This window comes from Sapajus apella, unplaced genomic scaffold (genome assembly GCF_009761245.1).
Source record: "Sapajus apella isolate SASKATOON/1434 unplaced genomic scaffold, GSC_monkey_1.0 scaffold3, whole genome shotgun sequence".
Lineage (NCBI taxonomy): Eukaryota > Metazoa > Chordata > Mammalia > Primates > Cebidae > Sapajus > Sapajus apella.
In genome coordinates, this window is record NW_022436943.1 from 43,204,282 (window position 1) to 43,223,950 (window position 19,669).

At 35.8% G+C, this 19,669-nt stretch overlaps 1 protein-coding gene across 4 annotated transcripts in view; it reads right to left on the reverse strand.

Annotated features, from left to right (window-relative positions):
- The window catches only part of TAF2 (TATA-box binding protein associated factor 2), a 104,946-nt gene that overhangs the window by 11,290 nt on the left and 73,987 nt on the right, over positions 1-19,669 (reverse strand). For 2 of the 4 annotated variants that reach the window (XM_032252611.1, XM_032252627.1), the window contains 4 exons: positions 11,022-11,251; positions 9,234-9,389; positions 8,637-8,742; positions 5,970-6,092 (listed from right to left, as the gene is read on the reverse strand). In XM_032252611.1, the coding sequence (XP_032108502.1) occupies positions 5,970-6,092; positions 8,637-8,742; positions 9,234-9,389; positions 11,022-11,251 (615 nt within the window). Of the gene's footprint in view, positions 1-5,969; positions 6,093-8,636; positions 8,743-9,233; positions 9,390-11,021; positions 11,252-12,398; positions 16,924-19,669 lie in introns of those variants that run through there. The other 2 variants (XM_032252620.1, XM_032252634.1) reach the window with 2 other exon arrangements.

Genomic DNA, 19,669 nt, shown 5'->3' on the forward strand with positions numbered 1-19,669 from the left:
ATGGTAAAGAGCAATGAATAATCTGCATCAACTAATGGGCAAAACAGCCAGCTAGCACCAAAATGGCAGTATCAAATTCACACATAACAATATTAACCCTAAATGTAAATGGACTAAATGCCCCAATCAAAAGACACAGACTGGCAAATTGGATAAAAAGACAAAACCCATTGGCGTGCCGTATCCAGGAAACCCATCTCACATGCAAGGATACACAAAGGTTCAAAATAAAGGGATGGAGGAAGATTTACCAAGTAAATGGAGAGCAAAAAAAAGCAGGAGTTGCAATTCTCATCTCTGATAAAATAGACTTTAAAGCAACAAAGATCAAAAGAGACAAAGAAGGACATTACATAATGGTAAAAGGATCAATGCAACAAGAAGAGCTAACGATCCTAAATATATAAGCACTCAATACAGGAGCACCCAGATACATAAGGCAAGTTCTTAATGACTTACAAAGAGACTTAGACTCCCACACAATTATAGTGGGAGACTTTAACACCCCATTGTCAATATTAGACAGATCAACCAGACAGAAAATTAACAAGGATATCCAGGACTTGAACTCAGACCTGGACCAAGCAAACCTAATAGACATTTACAGAACTCTCCACCCCAAATCCACAGAATATACATTCTTCTCAGCACCACATCACACCTACTCTAAAATTGACCACATAATTGGGAGTAAATCACTCCTCAGCAAATGCAAAAGAACGGAAATCATAGCAAACAGTCTCTCAGACCACAGTGGAATCAAGTTAGAACTCAGAATTCAAAAACTAACCGAGAACTGCACAGCTTCATGAAAACTGAACAACTTGCTCTTGAATGTTGACTGGATAAACAATGAAATGAAGACAGAAATAAAGATGTTCTTCAAAACCAACGAGAATGAAGGCACAACATAGCAGAATCTCTGGGACACATTTAAAGCAGTCTCTAGAGGAAAATATATAGCAGTAAGTGCCCACATGAGAAGCAAGGAGAGATCAAAAATTGACACCCTATCGTCAAAAACGAAAGAGCTAGAGGAGCAAGATCAAAAAAACTCAAAGTCTAGCAGAAGACAAGAAATATCTAAGATCAGAGCAGAACTGAAGGAGATAGAGACACAAAAAACCCTTCAAAAAAAATCAATAAATCCAGGAGCTGGTTTTTTGAAAAGATCAACAAAATAGACAGAACAATAGCCAGATTAATAAAAAAGAAAAGAGAGAATAAGCAAATTGATGAAATAAAAAATGATAAAGGGGATATCACCACAGATTCCACAGAAATTCAAAACATCATCAGAGATTATTACAAACAACTCTATGCACATAAACTAGTAAGCCTTGAAGAAATAGATAAATTCCTGGTCACTTGCCTCCTCCCAAGCCTAAACCAGGAAGAAGCCGAAACCCTGAACAGACCCATAACAAGGTCTGAAGTTGAGGCAGCAATTAAGAGCCTACCACCCAAAAAAAGCCCAGGTCCAGACAGGTTCACAGCCAAATTCTACCAGACATACAAAGAGGAGCTGGTACCACTCCTTCTGACACTATTCCAAACAATCCAAAAAGAGGGAATCCTTTCCAAATCATCTTATGAGACCAACATCATCCTGCTACCAAAACCTGGCAGAGACTCAACAAGAAAAGAAAACTCCAGGCCAATATCCAATATGAACATTGACACAAAAATCTTCAATAAAATACTGACAAGCCGATTGCAACAGTACATCAAAAAGCTTATCCACCATGATCAAGTAGGCTTCATCCTGGGGATGCAAGGCTGGTTCAACATATGCGTGTCTATAAACATAATTCACCACATAAACAGAACCAAAGACAAAAACCACAAGATTATCTCAATTGATGCAGAGAAGGCCTTTGACAAAATTCAACAGCCCTTTATGCTAAAAATCCTCAATAAGCTAGGTATTGACAGAACGTATCTCAAAATAATAAAAGCTATTTATGACAAACCAACAGCCAATATCATACTGAATGGGCAAAAACTGCAAGCATTCCCTTTGAAATCTGGCACTAGACAAGGATGCCCTCTCTCACCACTCCTGTTCAATATAATACTGGAAGTTCTAGCCAGAGCAATCAGGCAAGAAAAAGAAATAAAGGGTATTCAAATAGAAAAGGAGGAAGTTAAATTGTCTCTACTTGCAGACGACATGACCGTATATCTAGAAGACCCCGTCGTCTCAGCCCAAAATCTCCTGAAACTGATAAGCAACTTCAGCAAAGTCTCAGGATACAAAATCAATGTGCAAAAATCACATGCATCCCTATACACCAATAACAGACTTAAAGAGAGCCAAATCAAGAACGAACTGCCATTCACAATTGCCACAAAGAGAATAAAATACCTAGGAATACAACTAAAAAGGAACGTAAAGGACCTCTTCAAGGAGAACTACAAGACACTGCTCAACGAAATAAGAGAGGACACACAGATGGAGAGACATTCCATGTTCATGGTTAGGAAAAATCAATATCGTGAAAATGGCCATACTGCCCAAAGTAATTTACAGATTCAACGCTATCCCCATCAAGCTACCAATGACCTTCTTCACAGAACTGGAAAAAACCACCTTAAACTTCATATGGAACCAAAAGAGAGCCCGCATAGCCAAGTCAATTCTAAGCAACAAGAACAAAGCGGGAGGCATCATACTACCGGACTTCAAACTATACTACAAGGCTGCAGTAATCAAAACAGCATGGTACTGGTACCAAAACAGAGATATAGACCAATGGAACAGAACAGAGACCTCGAAGGCAACACAACATATCTACAACCATCTGATCTTTGACAAACCAGACAAAAACAAGCAATGGGGAAAGGATTCCCTGTTTAATAAATGGTGTTGGGAAAACTGGCTAGCCATGTGCAGAAAGAAGAAACTGGACCCCTTCCTGACACCTTACACTAAAATTAACTCCAGATGGATTAAAGACTTAAACATAAGACCTAACACCATAAAAACCCTAGAAGAAAATCTAGGCAAAACCATTCAGGACATAGGTGTAGGCAAGGACTTCATGACCAAAACACCAAAAGCATTGGCAACAAAAGCCAAAATAGGCAAATGGGACCTAATTGAACTCCACAGCTTCTGCACGGCAAAAGACACAGTCATTAGAGTGAATCAGCAACCAACAGGATGGGAAAAAATTTTTGCAATCTACTCATCTGACAAAGGGCTGATATCCAGAATTTACAAAGAACTAAAACAGATTTACAAGAAAAAAACAAACAAGCACATTCAAAAGTGGGCAAAGGATATGAACAGATACTTTACAAAAGAAGACATACATGAGGCCAACAAACATATGAAAAAATGCTCATCATCACTGGTCATCAGAGAAATGCATATCAAAACTACATTGAGATACCATCTCACGCCAGTTAGAAGGGCAATCATTAAAAAATCTAGAGACAACAGATGCTGGAGAGGATGTGGAGAAATAGGAACACTTTTACACTGTTGGTGGGTGTGTAAATTAGTTCAACCATTGTGGAAGACAGCGTGGCGATTCCTCAAGGACCTAGAAATAGAAATTCCATTTGACCCAGCAATCCCATTACTGGGTATATATCCAAAGGATTACAAATCGTTCTACTATAAGGACACGTGCACACGAATGTTCATTGCAGCACTGTTTACAATAGCAAAGACCTGGAACCAACCCAAATGCCCATAGATGATAGACTGGACAGGGAAAATGTGGCACATATACACCATGGAATATTATGCAGCCATCAAAAACGATGAGTTTGTGTCCTTTGTAGGGACATGGATGAACCTGGAAACCATCATTCTCAGCAAACTGACACAAGAGATGATCAAACACCGCATGTTCTCACTCATAGGCGGGTGTTGAACAATGAGAACACATGGACACAGGGAGGGCAGCACTATACACTGGGGTCTGTTGGGGGGAAATAGGGGAGGGTCAGTGTGGGGTGGGGAGTTGGGGAGGGATAGCATGGGAGAAATGCCAGATATAGGTGATGGGGAGGAAGGCAGCAAATCACACTGCCACATGTGTACCTATGCAACAATCTTGCATGTTCTTCACATGTACCCCAAAACCTAAAATACAATAAAATAAATAAAAAGAAAGAAAAACTGCATTCAAAATTCCAAAATAAATATATTTATAAATAAACCTTCAAAACATTATTATTTGTAAGGTTTTCTACATTCTTATAATATCACTGTTGAATTTTAAGACTTGCTCAGTGGCCTCAGAGTACTGAACAGTAAAAACACAATTAAAGGAGAGTATAGTCACATTAAAAGAATATATATTCAAAGTTAAGATTACTGTATCAGTTCACCTAAGTGGTATATACTTTTGCCTCATGCCAAGAAAGGACCCTATACTGATAGCAGCCAAAACCAAAATGTGAACGCATTCCTATTCCCCATCATTAGCACTGTTTCTTTCACCCTAGTTTTCCCATATGATGCCATGAGAACTCAAAGCCTATAAAGACAGACTGCAAAAAGCAACAATGACAAAAAGGCACACTGGTGGACACACTTTTTTGGGCACAAAAAAAAGTGTTAAGATTTGCTTCTATATAGGTTAATGTGCCATACTGCTAAGAAAAACCAAACGTATTCTGACTCTCTTTGAAACAGAAATTGATTAGACTCTTGGAAATTCAGAGAAAATTTTTTTTTTAAAGGCAAGCAGAAGCATCATCCTCAAACTACATCAAGGAGTTTAAAATTCTCTAAGCTTTATAATTTTTTTAAATGTAGAAAATTCTTTACATTTAGTAAAATTACAATAAGCATAATGATAATAAAGCAAAATTACACCAAAACCAAAAACAAAAGCAAGAGAATATAAAAAATCAGCAAGGGCCAAGATATATCAAAACTCACTCATCAAAGTAAATGCTAAGGTCCCCAGCTAATTTCCTTCTGAAATATATTTTGGGTGAATCTATTCCAATAAATGCACAAAACACACAAAGAACAGTAAGCAATCAACAGTCTGAGGTCTCAACATAAAAACAGGTTAAGGTGCTGCTTTTGTTTGAAGTCCCCTATTAATAATAGTTGATCTGTAAGCTCCTCAAAGCAATACACAGCACTCTTTAAAGTATCAGATAAAAACACATCATTTATATAAGCAAAATCCATCAGCTGGAATATAATCAAAAGTTAACAGATTTTAAAGTCTGTCTACTTCTGGAAAAACTACTCTTTAAAAATAATTTTGTTTATGTATCTTGTTTTTCACTCCCTGTTCCCTCAGAATTTGAAGACTAAATCTTTGTTTCATGGTAGGTCATCATCATCAAATGTTTCCATTTCATTTGGATTATAGTCTTTTCTTTGTAAGTGATGAAACAGAACAAGCAGAAAACAATGTGAAACAGTAGAATGGGTAACAAGCACATCTGAATGAAATCACTTTTCATACATTTAAGCCCAATCACTGTGAAATAATATAAAAGAATATAGCATCAAGTCTTCATGAATGAATTACCAACTATATACATGGGTGTGGAATAAGTGGTTGACTTTTTATTTTATGCCTTTATATCTTTTTTATAAAGGTACAAATTAGATGGTTTCTATTGATGTTGGCATTTGTCATAATATTCTTAGAAAAAGCATGGCAAAGAGCAAAATGTTCATTATAATTAAATGGCATTATCTTTTAAATTATCTTTAAACAGCATATGGGGGATAATATTTTTCTCACCTATTCTTCTGTTACTTCCCAGTTTTCTATAATAGAAGTTCATTACTTTTGAAAAAGAAAAGTCTATTTTAAAATTATCTTTAAAGTTAGATAATAGAAACTCAATGTATTGCAAGAAAAGCCAAGTCCTAAGATCTGTATTTTTAAAGGGTTTTTTAAAGTTGATGAAGTAACTCTATTACATTTATAGATTTGTTCTTGAACAGTGTAATATTAATTCTGATTAATTAATTTTACCTGTTCCCTTTCGTGCAAGTTCCAAACTCCACTGGGGTTTTGTGGTGGGTGTGCTGTCACAGCCTGCTGAGTGCTGGGGTATTAAAGCAGATCGGGAGCTAGCTGGTCGGTATTTCGAGAGCCCTAAAATTAAAATGCCAAACAAGAAAAAAGAGGGATTTATTTCTTTGTTTCTCAAAAGAAAAGAAAGGCTGACAAGTTTTTATACGCCACTCTTAAAGACAGAAGCAGTTTATCCACAATAAATAAATCCACAATAAATACAATAGTATTCTTTCTGTTGTTAAATTCTAACAATAATTGTTAGAATTAACAACAATTATTGTTAGAATTTAACAACAGAAAGAATACTAGCTGGGTACAGTGGCTCACGCCTTTAATGTCAATGCTTTGGGAGGAAGAGGAGGATGGAGGATCACTTGAGGCCAGGAGTTCAAGAATAGCCTAGCCATCATACTGAAACCACATCTCTACTACAATCAATCAATCAATAAAAATAAAAATAAAATAAGATCGGCTAGGTATGGTGGCATGTACCTGTCGTCCTAGCTAAGTGGGAGGCTGAGGTGGGAGGATCTCCTAAGCCCAGGAGTTCGTGGCTGCAGTGAGCTATGTTCATGCCACTGCAATGTAGCCTGGGCCACAGAGCGAGACTCTGTGTCTTTAGAAGAAAAAAAAAACTATTTTAAAACTACTAAAAATCTCATTTAATTTAATGCTTTGTCATGGTTCCTATAAGCTTAAGTCTGAGTAGATTAAGCATTCAACAGAGACAATAAGCCTGAATGACTTGCTGAACATATAAATGAAACCCTGTATTCTGGGTCAGGAACCATTTCATATTTTTTATTATTTATGTGAAGCTCTATATCGAAGCAACAGGAGTAATAAGGTCTTTAGCACAAATGTAACATGTTAAAAACAAAAGAGAAAAATATATCATCCAAATGTAAAATCTTAAAATACAGCCACCAAGAGCGATAAAAAGGATTTTCAAATAAAAAAACAGAAACATTACCCAGAAAAAAAAAGACAGTCATACCCATAATAGAAGAAATGCATTAAAAAGTAAACCTAGCCAGGTTCGGTGGCTCACGCTTATAATTCCTGCACTTTGGGAGGCCGAGGCGGGCAAATCACTTTGGGAGGCTGAAGCAGGCTAATCACTTGAGGTCAAGAGTTCAAGACCAGCCTGGCCAACATGGTGAAACCTCGTTTCTACTAAAAATAAGCTGGATGTGGTGGCATGCGCCTGTAGTCCCAGCTCCTCGGGAGGCTCAGGCAGGAGAACTGTTTGAACCTCAGAGGCAAAGGCTGCAGTTAGCCAAGATGGCAACACTGTATTCCAGCCTGGGTGACAGAGCAAGACTCCATCTTAAAAAACAAAAATAAAATAAAAAAAATGGTAAGCTGAGTTATTTTACAGTTACTCTAAAAGTTCTGAATCACTGACGATAACTGCTATGACAGATAATGATCATAAAGGAAAATTAATGAATTAAAACTTATATATCAGTAAGAATTTTAGAAACATAATGCTGAGTGAAAAACAAGTCATGTTATACCATTTCTTAAAAACTTCAAAAAAAAAAAAAAAAGTACAACTAAACATATAGAGGATCACATACCTACGTGGAACACTATAAAGAAAAGCAACAGAATGAAATCAAGGAAAAAAAAAAAAGAAAATGCAATATAGTAGTTACTTGTAGTGGAAAGGCAGGAGAACAGGGCCAGGGAAGAAGCATATAGGAAACATCCGTGCATGATGCATAATGTACATGTGAATTTGGGTGGCAGGTTCACGGATGTTTGTTTTATTACTGTATGTCGTAACTTTCATCAAAGGCTTTACTCCTTAAAAATTAGAAAAAGCTTATAATATAAACGGGTATAATCTCTTCAAAAAACATGGCAATATGTATTAAGAGCTATGAAAATCTAAAGACAAGTATCTCGCAACATGGCTAACATTAATCTTTTTTCCAATAATACATTTTGGGAAATTTATCCAAGAAACATAATTTAACAAAGAAATAAAGTACAGAATTACTTACAATATATATAAATGAAAAACAACCTAACGCTTATCAACAAGAAAATGACAAGGTAAATTTTAATATATTGACTCTATGTTGTCTTAGGTAGTATTTTCAAAAGAAAACATGATGTGTTTTGAATGACCTATGAAAAAGCCTATGACAATATTAAATGGAATAGGCAGGCAAAAAAGATAAAGTGGTGCTGCAGGCAGCATTAACTGTAGTTAAAAAAATTAATGTAACTATGTTTGCATGATTAAAAAGAAACCAAATCCAGAACTTTATTCTGAAGTCAAGTCTACCACATTTAAAATATAAGTGCAAGTAAACATACAGGATCAAAAAAGAAATTAGAGCTACTAGAAAGAATCTGAATGATGGATTTTACATAAGCAAATTCAGAAATGTGATATTTAAAAAGGACCAAAATAAAACAGCCAAAAGAAAGTACTTTTTCTAGTTATTATTTTGCCAATTTATGTTATAACCTGATACAATTTAATGTCTTAAGTTGGCTAATTTTAAACTTTATAGTTGTTCATTTGAAAATAAAGCAGCACACATTAGAATACTGGGAACAATAAAAGCCTCCATCTCCTCAATCTTTGCAGAACACTAATCTTACCTGGAGTTGACGGCCTTTCAAGCATGTTCAAATGATGGGAAATGAAGGCCTGGCTATCATGAACGGTATCCATATCAATCTCCTCCTCATCTTGAGAATTTGAAAACTAAAACACACATACACATAAAACAGAGGAATAAAAGAACCATTACATCATGTTATGTTTGGATCTTAGCTCTTAGGAAAAGCAGCAGAGGGGCCATAGGATGTAACCCCATATAATCTTAAAATAAAAAGTAGTTTCTTTCTTCAAAGATATTAAGAGAAAGAAAAGATTATGTGGTCCAGCCTCTAAAAGAAGCTGATTAGAAATTACTGGAAATGTAATAGTAACTAAAATCTACTCCTATTTTGTGGGGAAAAAGTAGTGAATTGCGGTGGAACGTGCACACATAGTTCCTCCCCCAAACAGAGAAGAATTATGTGATAATATAAGTTAAATAATTGGTTTGAATGTCTCAGAAGGACACTTGAGTTTTATAATGCAGTCTGTCCCATGTGTTCCTACTAAGGAAAAACCACTGCAAGTATTCAAAAAGATTTACAAGAAGGTGAATATCCTACACTGTTAATACAGGTTTAACCTGTATTTCTTACTCTGATTTTGAGTTTGACTTTACTGCTATCCTCATTCTTCTCCAGTATTTGACCAGGTTCTAGTGGGGACCCCAGTGGTGTATCAGACTTCCTCTTCACTCCCTGCTGATGAGCTGATATATTACATGATGCTTCCTTGGCAAGGTGATCATCTTCCTGCGGCAATATTCAAGATCAAAATTAGGTTTCTGAAGAAGAGTAGCTCATATTATAGCTGAAAACTAATAGCTAAAGCAACCATGCAGATTAGAGCATGCCCAGTGGCTAGAAATTATTAGCAATGGGCTTAAAATAAATTTAACCTTTTCTTGTCTGCTGGTCTTTTTGGAGGGAGAAGGGAGGTATTTAAGTGAACTTTTGGAGTTTTAAAAGCAAATGCTCTTTGGTGCCATTTTCTCCTCTTAGCCTGCAGTGTGAATGTGGATAAATTAACATATGTGAGCAAGAATTATAAATATATTCATTTTCACAGATTTATAAATATGTAGCTCTGAAAGGGCTCTTTAATGAGACTCTTTTTATTCTATGTAAGTATTCGTCTTACTTCTTCATAACCCAAACTCAAGGACATACTTTAAATTGACAACAAATAAGTATGATGATACTTCAGAAAATTTAGGTGAGTAAACAATTTTAAAATGAACTATTACTAACTAGCATAGAGGGAATCTGCATTTTAAAGTGTCAAAACACCAGTAGGGAATTGCCAGGCAAGTAATCTGGTCTAAATATTGGTGAAAAATGAAGCTTGAAGTACTGGAGACATTTTGTCATCAATAAAAAAAATTTCAGAAAAAATTTCCTTAAATTACAGTAAAATGATTAACATGTATCCCGTAAGTCTTTCTACAAAATGTCTGGTAATTTTACAATACAAAGGTAGAAATAAAAGCTTCTCTAAAGGCAAGCAAACATATATGTAGATACATAACGTTTTTAAAGGTAACACAGTCTCCTCCCAAATCAGCAGATTATTCATTTACCTGATCATTCATTCATCCATTCAGTTATTTATTTCATTCAACAAGCATTTGTCAGGCATTTATCATATGTTTAGAACTGTGCTAGGTATTACACAGAGCAACAGTTTTAAAAAGACAAGGCCTCTGTGTTCGCATGGCTTGCCATTAACACATATGGGACAAGATGGGTTACTATGTAATAGGTTAAATATTCAGCTAGGCACGGTGGCTCATGCCTGTAATCCTAGCACTTTGGGAGGTTGAGGTGCGTGGATCACTTGAGGTCAGGTGATTGAGACCAGCCTGGCCAACATGGTGAATCCCCATCTCTACCATAAATACAAAAAATTAGCCAGGTGTGATGGCAGACAATTATAATCCCAGCTACTCAGGAGGCTGAGGCAAGAGAATCGCTTGAACCTGGGAGGCAGAGGTTGCAGTGAGCTGAGATTGTGCCACTGCATTCCAGCCTGGGCAACAAGAGCAGAACTCTGTCTCAAGAAAAACAAAGATAAAATATTCATTTCTATCTTTTGCTACTCACAGAAGAAATTCTATACTCAAGTACAAAAAAATCATTAGGTTATCACAGAAGGAATAAAAAAACCAGGAGCACATCATTTGTTATATAAAATTATATAGCTGTTAGTAGCATTTTATAATTTGCACAGTGCTAAACAAATGTCAACCAGCACGTTTTAAAAGGACAAAAGAAACTGTTAGTGGCTATAAAATTCACTACAGTAGTTCACAGGAAACAATTTCTCTTCTCTAGATGGCTCTGTATTAATGAAACTATATCTTCTGTAATACATGTGATTCTTACAGGGTTCTGAAATCCAACTAGCTGTGGGTGACTGCTTGGATTATTTGCAGCTTCCTGGTTGCCTGCTACTGCCTCTGGAATTATGGTAGGATTCAAGACGGCTTTTTTCTCCTTTAGATTAAGAACCAACCCAAGCTCTGGCAAGGGTAAACAGGAAGGTCTACTGAGGCCAAAAAGCGTGAAGTACAAGTCCACAGCACCGCACCGTAACCTCCAGTCATGTGAAGTACCTTAAGGTAAACAATACAGAAATAAGTCAATATGCACATTGATTCATACATTTTAACTGTCCCAGAACCTATGCAACAAAGAGAACTTTATAACTGGAAAAACCTTTATGACAGCTTTCATCTTACAAAGTGAATACCAGACAGTAATGAAAAGTCTAACATTCCAAAAATTGCATTTTTTTAAACCTTAAATCTTCCTTTTTATTCTTTCTCCTCAGTAATTATTCCACATTCATTCATCCTCTCTTCATCTTGTCTGATTCTCTTCATTAACAGCCTGTTAGGAAGACAGCCTCCATGAGCCTTTGCATACCCTATCACGGAAACAAATTTTCTGATCTCTAGAACTTGCTACTTTGCAGGTTTGAAATATAATACGAAACTATACAACTTCTATTGGACTTATTGTAGAGGAGGAAAATATTTTGCTAAACACCTTTATATTTGTGTTACTCTATTAAGAACTTATTTATGATTTTAAAATAACGGAAATAAGCAAATTACAAGCATGGCAATGGGCAGTAGATGTGAACTTGACCGGAAAATAACTGCCTGGGAGAAAGTTCAGTTTCAACTAGTTGAGACAGTAGAAGCAAGTTCTCTCCATTTCTCTGAGTCTGTTTTTTCATCTCCAAAATAGGAGTTTTTGTCTCAAGTCATATCTTACCCCATTGCAATGACAGATCACAGCAGATTGATATCAGGGTTCTTATCCCTTCCTTTTCTCCCCAGTAGGGCACTCCCCTAGACATTACCATCAAATGAAATTGACTGAAAAGATGAAATTTGTCAGCTAGGGTTACACAATCTCTGTGATCAGAATTTTAAATGACTTGAAGATATAAAACAAGTGAACAGAAGAAATGTGGACATTCTTCTTGATAAGAAAAATAAACCCAGCTCGGCACGGTGGCTCGTGCCTATAATCCCAGCATTGTGGAATGCCAAGGTGGGCAGATTGCTTGAGCTCTGAAGTTCAAGACCAACCTGGGCAACATGGCAAAGCCCTGTCTCTACTAAAAATACAAAAATTGGCTGGATGTGGTGGCACAAGACTGTAATCCTAGCTACTTGGGTGGCTGAGGTAGGAGAATCGCTTGAACCCAGGGGGTGGAGGCTGCAGTGAGCCAAGACTGTGCCACTGCACTCAAACCTGGGCAACAGAGTGAGACTCTGTCTCAAAAAATAAAGAAAGAAAGGGCAGGAGGAAGGAAGGCCCTATAAATACCTAATTTTTACCAAGAGCTGTAGTTTTAAAAGAGTATCATATTTAAAAAGGTGAAACAAAAAGGAAAAAAATTTGGGTATCATAAATATTAAACTTTGTGGTTTTTGACAACAAATATTAGTATAAGTAAATACATTATCAACTAATAGTAATTCTCATCAGATTTACTCTAATAGGTATCTATTAATTATATGCAAATCTGCAATGAAAAAACTGTAAATTCACTTTGATACTAGATAGGCACTGTACTAGGCCACTTTGCATGCTATATTGTTGTGAAATAGCTCTCATCAGTCCTACTTGAGACATTTTCAGTTTTGTTGCTGTGTAACATACAACACTGGGAGAGGCAAGAGCTACAGAGAAACAAGTAATGGAAGAAAACATTACATAGTAAAAGCAAGAATTTTACACTGGAAATGCATCTTCCCTTCCTGGAATATGCACATGTGGACACTTCAATAGCTTGAGGTAGTATTATTTTGTAGGCATTCATTTCTCTTCCTCAAAGCATTTTACATATATAAAAGTTCCACAAAGAGGAGGTTATCAGATTCCTGGGGCTTCTATTAGCAAAGGCTAGAGGGTCTCTACTCTTGAGCAATAAAGATTCTGGCAACCCAGAGCAGCTGGCCCTGTATCTATCTATCCATGGGTATAGCAAGAGGAGGAGTGAATCTTAGGCATTTTATTAGTTAACAACAACAACAACAACAAAACCAGAACAGTTTAGAGTACATTTACTGTTTGGGAGAAAATTAAACCGTGAAGATCAATACTGCCTGCAAAAACCAGCCTGAACTTTCATATGCTGTAGATGATCTCAAAATGAGTCATTCAACTGTGAATTCCTAAACATTTAAAAAATACAAATATTAATTTTAAAAGACAAATCGAATATGTGTATTTTGATGAGCCACGGCTTTTATTTTGTTTTTGAAAGTCAGCTCGAGGATGATTAGGCAACACAGTAAAGGCTGCTAAGTGCACTTGAAGCCCTCAAATGTAATTTAGGTTACTTTTTATTTCTGTGTGGGCTTTTTGGTTTTGCTAGACCTTTAATTTGGACAAACATATGAACATCACTTTTTTTGCTCCTGAGGGAGATTCTTGATAGTGTTTTCTGTCCTCTAAAAGTGAACTTACATATTAAAATTGGGGACTACGGAGGAGCTAAAATATGAATAGCAGAATTTTGTTAAAATTACAAAAGAGAGCAAGAAATAGAGGATAAAAGCCAAAATTTCATTGTATTTCAAAATCACGGAATGAAATCTTAAGACAGTTGTCCCATTAGTATATTTCAATTAAGATGAGAGATAGAATGGGGAAAAAAACCACTTCTAATTAATTGCCTGTTAGCTCTGTGACCTTGGGCAAGTCAGCCACCTGGGCTGTTACTAAGATGATCAGAGTAATTCACTGAGATGATCTTTAAGATCCCCCTTACCAGGTCTAAAATTCGATGATTCCAAGTCAATCAGTTCCATTAGAAAGAGAGGGCCTGAAACAGCCTCTGATTTCTGCCTTCAGTTACAATGTTTTGAAGACTCTTCTTTAATCTTCCAGCTACCTCCCCTCTCCCCATCACTTATGGCAATGAATGATCATGTATGACAAAATGACAGTCACTAGTCTCTCCTCCCAGGAAAAGTGCTATTCATCCTGTCTTCATTAGCAGTTATACTCTGGGACCAACCCCATTTATCTGAATCAGAATACTACCACCCCAATATTAACGATCTTTTTCAAATCAGAAAGTGCCCTGAGACAAGCACCACCAAAGTAGTAAATCTGATCCACTGAAAAATCATCTCTTCATTTTCTAAAGTAACTGCTCTTAAAACTGATCAACTAAAAAAGCTGCTAAGAAAATTCACTCTGAAAGCCACCGTTTTCAGGACACTTCTGAATAAACCCGGCACTCCTTATTGACGGCTGAAGCTTAGAAATCTGTACACAGTTAAGCCAGAAATACAACTTCCACTGGGTATTATTGTCCTGACTGTTCTGTGCATTGTACAGTAAATAAAAACAGCAAATTCATTTCTATTTATGTGTGTGTGTGTGTGTGTGTGTATACATATATAATTTCATGTGCAAATGAATCAATATGTTTTCATTTTCCTCCACCATTTCCATTCCTAAGAAGGAAGGTATCAGAGAGAGAGAGATGGTGAAGCAGAACTTTGAAACCTTCTCATGTTAATATCAAAACTGTTTATTTTCTTTTCTGAAACCTGGCAAATCCTATCAAACCGAATTAGAAATTGTCCCTCATTCTACCCCCTTGAGTGTAGTTGTAAATTTCCAAACACTAAAAATTATGATGTGAATAAACAGCATTCAATGACTTGAACAATTAGTGTTTTTATGTCATTCTTTCAATAATGTTCCATAAATTAAAGGTCAATGTGGAAGCAACAGCTAAAATTTCCTTTATGATGATATACAGTCAGATACCATTCTCAATGAAGATCTGCTTCTTCAGAAATAAAAAAAATCACTCAATTAGGCAAGACCACCGTTAAGTATTTATGTCTTAAATAAAATATAAGGCACCAATAAAAATCTCCAATTCTTAGGTTTTTATTTTTTTAATGTATTTTAAAATTACTGTTGTTTTGGCCTATAATTCTGTATCTTACTTAAATCTATAAAAGTATGTTCCGAATTCTGATACATATTCCTTTGGAAAAGGAAAATCATTTTCCTTGGCGTGGAAAAAAGCTACTCCCCCACACAGCTAACCGAAGTAAGCCTGGTTCTATCAACACCTGTTCCTCATTGACCAAAGCATAAAGCCCCAAATCCCGAGGCCCTCTGCATTTAGATCCTAATCTATCTTTCCAGATAACACTATTTTCTAAATATTCCTTCAGAACATGAGGTTTTTATATATAATTCTACTACCTAAAAATTTATTCTGCTGGAAAACTCCTTTCCATTCATCAAGAGCTAGCTCAAATGCTATCTCTCCATGAACATTCAAGCATTCCAGACAGGGTTCATGGCTCCTTCCTTTGGGTTCGCCAAATAGTTTGTTCTCTTTACATTAGCAACTATCTCTTCATATTATAATTTATCTGTACCTATGTCTCTCTTTCCATTATACTTAGTTAACACACAGAAAACGTAGCATAGTGGCAAATGGAAAGTGCTCAAGAAAAAAACTAGTGAATGAATATGTGAAACCTTTAAAAACGACTGCCCCTGGCAAATTAGATATTTTCAATAAAAAAACAAACCTATTTAAGAATCTTAAGCAACCATGGACAAACATCATATAATGTAAAAGATCCTTGTCTTTAAAAATGTTTACTATCTTTCTGTGCAGCATTAATTTAAAAGCTGTATGGGAACTGCAAAGAGCATTTCTGGAAACAACTGGGGAACTGTGAATATGGGCTATATGCTGGGTGCAGTGTGATGATCATATTGTGGATACGTAGAATGACCTTATTCTCAGGAGTGTACACTGAAGTATTTGGAAAGAGGATCATGATGCCATTTATTTTCAAATGATTCAGAAAAAAACAGGGTATAAATATAAGATGAAAAGGAAAAGGAGATAAAGTAAATGGTAAAATTTTAACTGATGAATCAAGCTGAAAGTCTATGATTATGTACTATATTATTCTTTAAATTTTTAAGCTTTAACAATTTTAAAAACAAAATGCTGAAGATAAAAATGTATATGAAAAATTACATAAAGAATGGGTTAAGATATCTGATACATGTATGAGTGAATATACACATAGACAGGTCAATGTGTGTATATATTTACAAAGCAAAAAAAATTTTGGAAAGAGTACCTCCCAGAATTTAAGGCTAAGTGGAGTTATTCCACACCAAGAAACACACAGAGACTAGGCAGCTCTGAAATCTCAACAAAAACGTCTGACAACCTTCCTCCTGGTGATGTAGCTACCAAGAGTTCTCAGTTCCTGTAACTGTCTCTCAGCTCCGAATTCCCCTAGTATATTTCTAAAATGAGTACTAGTATTAACTGAATGACACACGAATTTTTAAAAGTCATGAGTATCATTGTTTCACTCTCAAATTGATTTCAATTTTTAAAATCTTGTTTCTATAAATCCATACACAATTTCTCCTACTGAAAAGTTTCTGATTCTTCAAAAGTACCTGTTGATTTTATGATCCTTTTGAACTACCATGATATTCTCTCCTATATTTTAAATTGGTTCAGTAAATTTTGTAACTATGCAAAGTCAACATACCTCAAATCTACTTTGCAGAAAGAGAGAAGTAAATGAATATAATTTCATCTCCATCATTCACAGTTTCTGTTTTCCTGATAATGCTTATCTCAAGTGAGCAGATAGCCCAAGAGCCCCAAAGTGAGGAGCAGGCAGGGTTCCCCCGGATTACTGGACCTAGATGATGTAGCTCCTTTTGTTATGATGAATCCTCATTACCACTTCTTAAAACAGTAACCATTAAGAAGATAATATAGCAATGTGAAAAAGTCTCATGATAAAATGCTATTTTAAACTTTTACTTCAACTATGTAACACAAAACACAATTTTTTTCCCTATAGGCCAAATATACCCAAATCGCAATAGTGAGGATGTAATAGAATTATGTAATATTTCCTTTCTTTGTAGTTTTTTCAGATAAACTCTGTAACATGATTATATTACTTTTACCATTAAATTTTTTTTTAATTAAACAAAAAAAGGATTTCTCAGACCAGATTCATTCATTTATCCCAAAGGTTCAGGTATGGAAGGGAAATGACAATCCTCTCTAGTCCATCTTCCCTGTCTATTGTACAATGTTCTACAAAAACACTTTTTTTAACCCTCCCAATTATTCATGCCACTCCATTGTTCAGGCTGTTCCCATTTATTTATAAATCTGAAAAAGTGAGTAATGAATTTTTTATGACTATAGCTTCACTGATCTCACTGATTTAGATATTGGCAAAGAATTTTAAACCAAAGCAAACCCGTACTATACTGCACACTATGAAAATTAAATACTAAACATCAGTCACAGCTTCAATTTGTATAATCAAAACTTCCAATGGACTTCAAATGTTTTATAAAAACTGTCTCATTAATTTTGAACACATGTTTATTTTGTCTAAAACATCTTCTTTAGAAAATAATAAAGGAATTCCTCATATTTCACTGTGCTTTCCTCAAATTTGTCACCTATCATGGCCCAGGAATCATGTATTCCAGTTAAGAATATATTCAATACAGTAGAGTTAGTGCCACATATGAACTGTTAAATGATCCTTTACAAGTTCCTGAACTTATGTGTTAATTCCCTGGTTCTAAATGGCAGAAATAATATCTTTTAAGGTAGCCAAAGGTAGCAAATATAAAACATTATGTAAAAAGCAGCAATCATTCTTTCAGAGATTAAAGAAAACATTAGAAAAAAGATTAGCAATATTTTAGCATAAACTGGTTTTATGTGCTGTTTTCTAAAGACCTTGAGGACAAGGGCCATCCTATTTTCAATTTTATTATATTTCACATAAATATCTACTATGGTGCCTTTACTGGTGGTATTGCACTATCATGAAACTGAAAAACAGAAGTTATACAACCAGTTAACATCTCAATATTAGTGAACTAAATAATAAAAGAATTAGAATTTGGTGTTTGTGAGTCAGTGAAGTAGCTACTAATGAGATAAGCAGGACAAGTTATTTTCCAATTCATAGAGAGCAAATAAAGTGACATACTCAAACCTTTTAAATATATGAATAGGCTGGCCCTGGTAGCTCACGCCTGTAATCCCAACATTTTGGGAGTCCAAGGCGGCACATCACCAGAGGTCAGGAGTTCGAGACCAGCCTGGCCAACATGGAGAAAACCCATCTCTACTAAAAATACAAAAATTAGCTGGACGTGGAGTGGGTACCTGTAATCCTAGCTACTCGGGAGGCTGAGGCAAGAGCATTGCCAGAACAGAGGTTGCAGTGAGCCGAGATTGTGCCATTGCACTACTGCTCTCCCACTGTCTCCAACAACTCTTGCTATCTTTAAGCAAAACACATTTCAGCCTAGCTTTTGACTGAATCTTTAAACAGAAACCATTATTACAATTTCAACCAATCACAGACATATGGCAAATTTTCTTTAAATGTACACATTTTTAAATCAACAGGAAACAATCAATAATTCAATTAAACAAAATAGCGAACAATACGAATAACTTGGAAAAAGAAGTACAGATAGCTCAAATACAAGAGGAGCATAATGATAACTATCATTATCCTAGTATAGCATTTTGGAGTATTTAATATGAGCTAGACACTGTGTTTTACAAATACTAACTTATTCAATTCTATTTAAAGTAGGTATTATTACAGCTTAGACAAATCACACAATACGTAAATAACTGAGCTAAGATTCAACCCTTAGCAAAATGGTTCCAGAACTAGCACTCCTAAGTACTGTTTTCTTACCTCTTGACCTCACTCAAGTAATGTAAATTAAAACTGTGATGTGTCCGGCCACAGAGGCTCATGCCTATAATCCCAGCACTTTGGGAGGCCAAGACGGGTGATCACCTGAGGTCAGAATTTTGAGATCGGCCTGGCCAACATGGTGAAACCCTGTCTCTACTAAAAATACAAAAATTAGCCAGGCATGGTGGTGCACACCTGTAATCGCAGCTACTCGGGAATGTGAGGCAGAAGAATCGCTTGAACCTGGGAAGTAGAGGTTGCAATGAGCCAAAATTGTACCAACGCACTCCAGGCTGGGCGACAGAGACTCTCAAAAATAAATAAATAAATAAATAAAATAAAACTGTGATGAGATATCATGATCTCCACAGTACAGAACAATAAGTACTTTGAAAAATACAGTCTGTATGTTATTCTATATGCACTGACTCCTCTGGAAAGGAACACAAGAGATTGGTTGCCTCTGGAAAAGTCCATTAGATGGCCAGGGAAAGGGGTGAGAAGACTTATTTTTCACCTCTTTGTAACTTTCCGAAATAGTAATAATACTTTGCAGGCTCATGTTTATAGCACCTTAACCATTTGACACTGTCATATAAATAAATATTTTTGTTTCCTCAACCACCCTATGGAGTAAAGTGAGTGAGTACATCCGTAATAAAGGTACAGCCATCACTGTGAAGGTGTGATAGTCTACTTAAAAGAAATAAAAAACTCAACTTTTAACTTTAGCTCTTA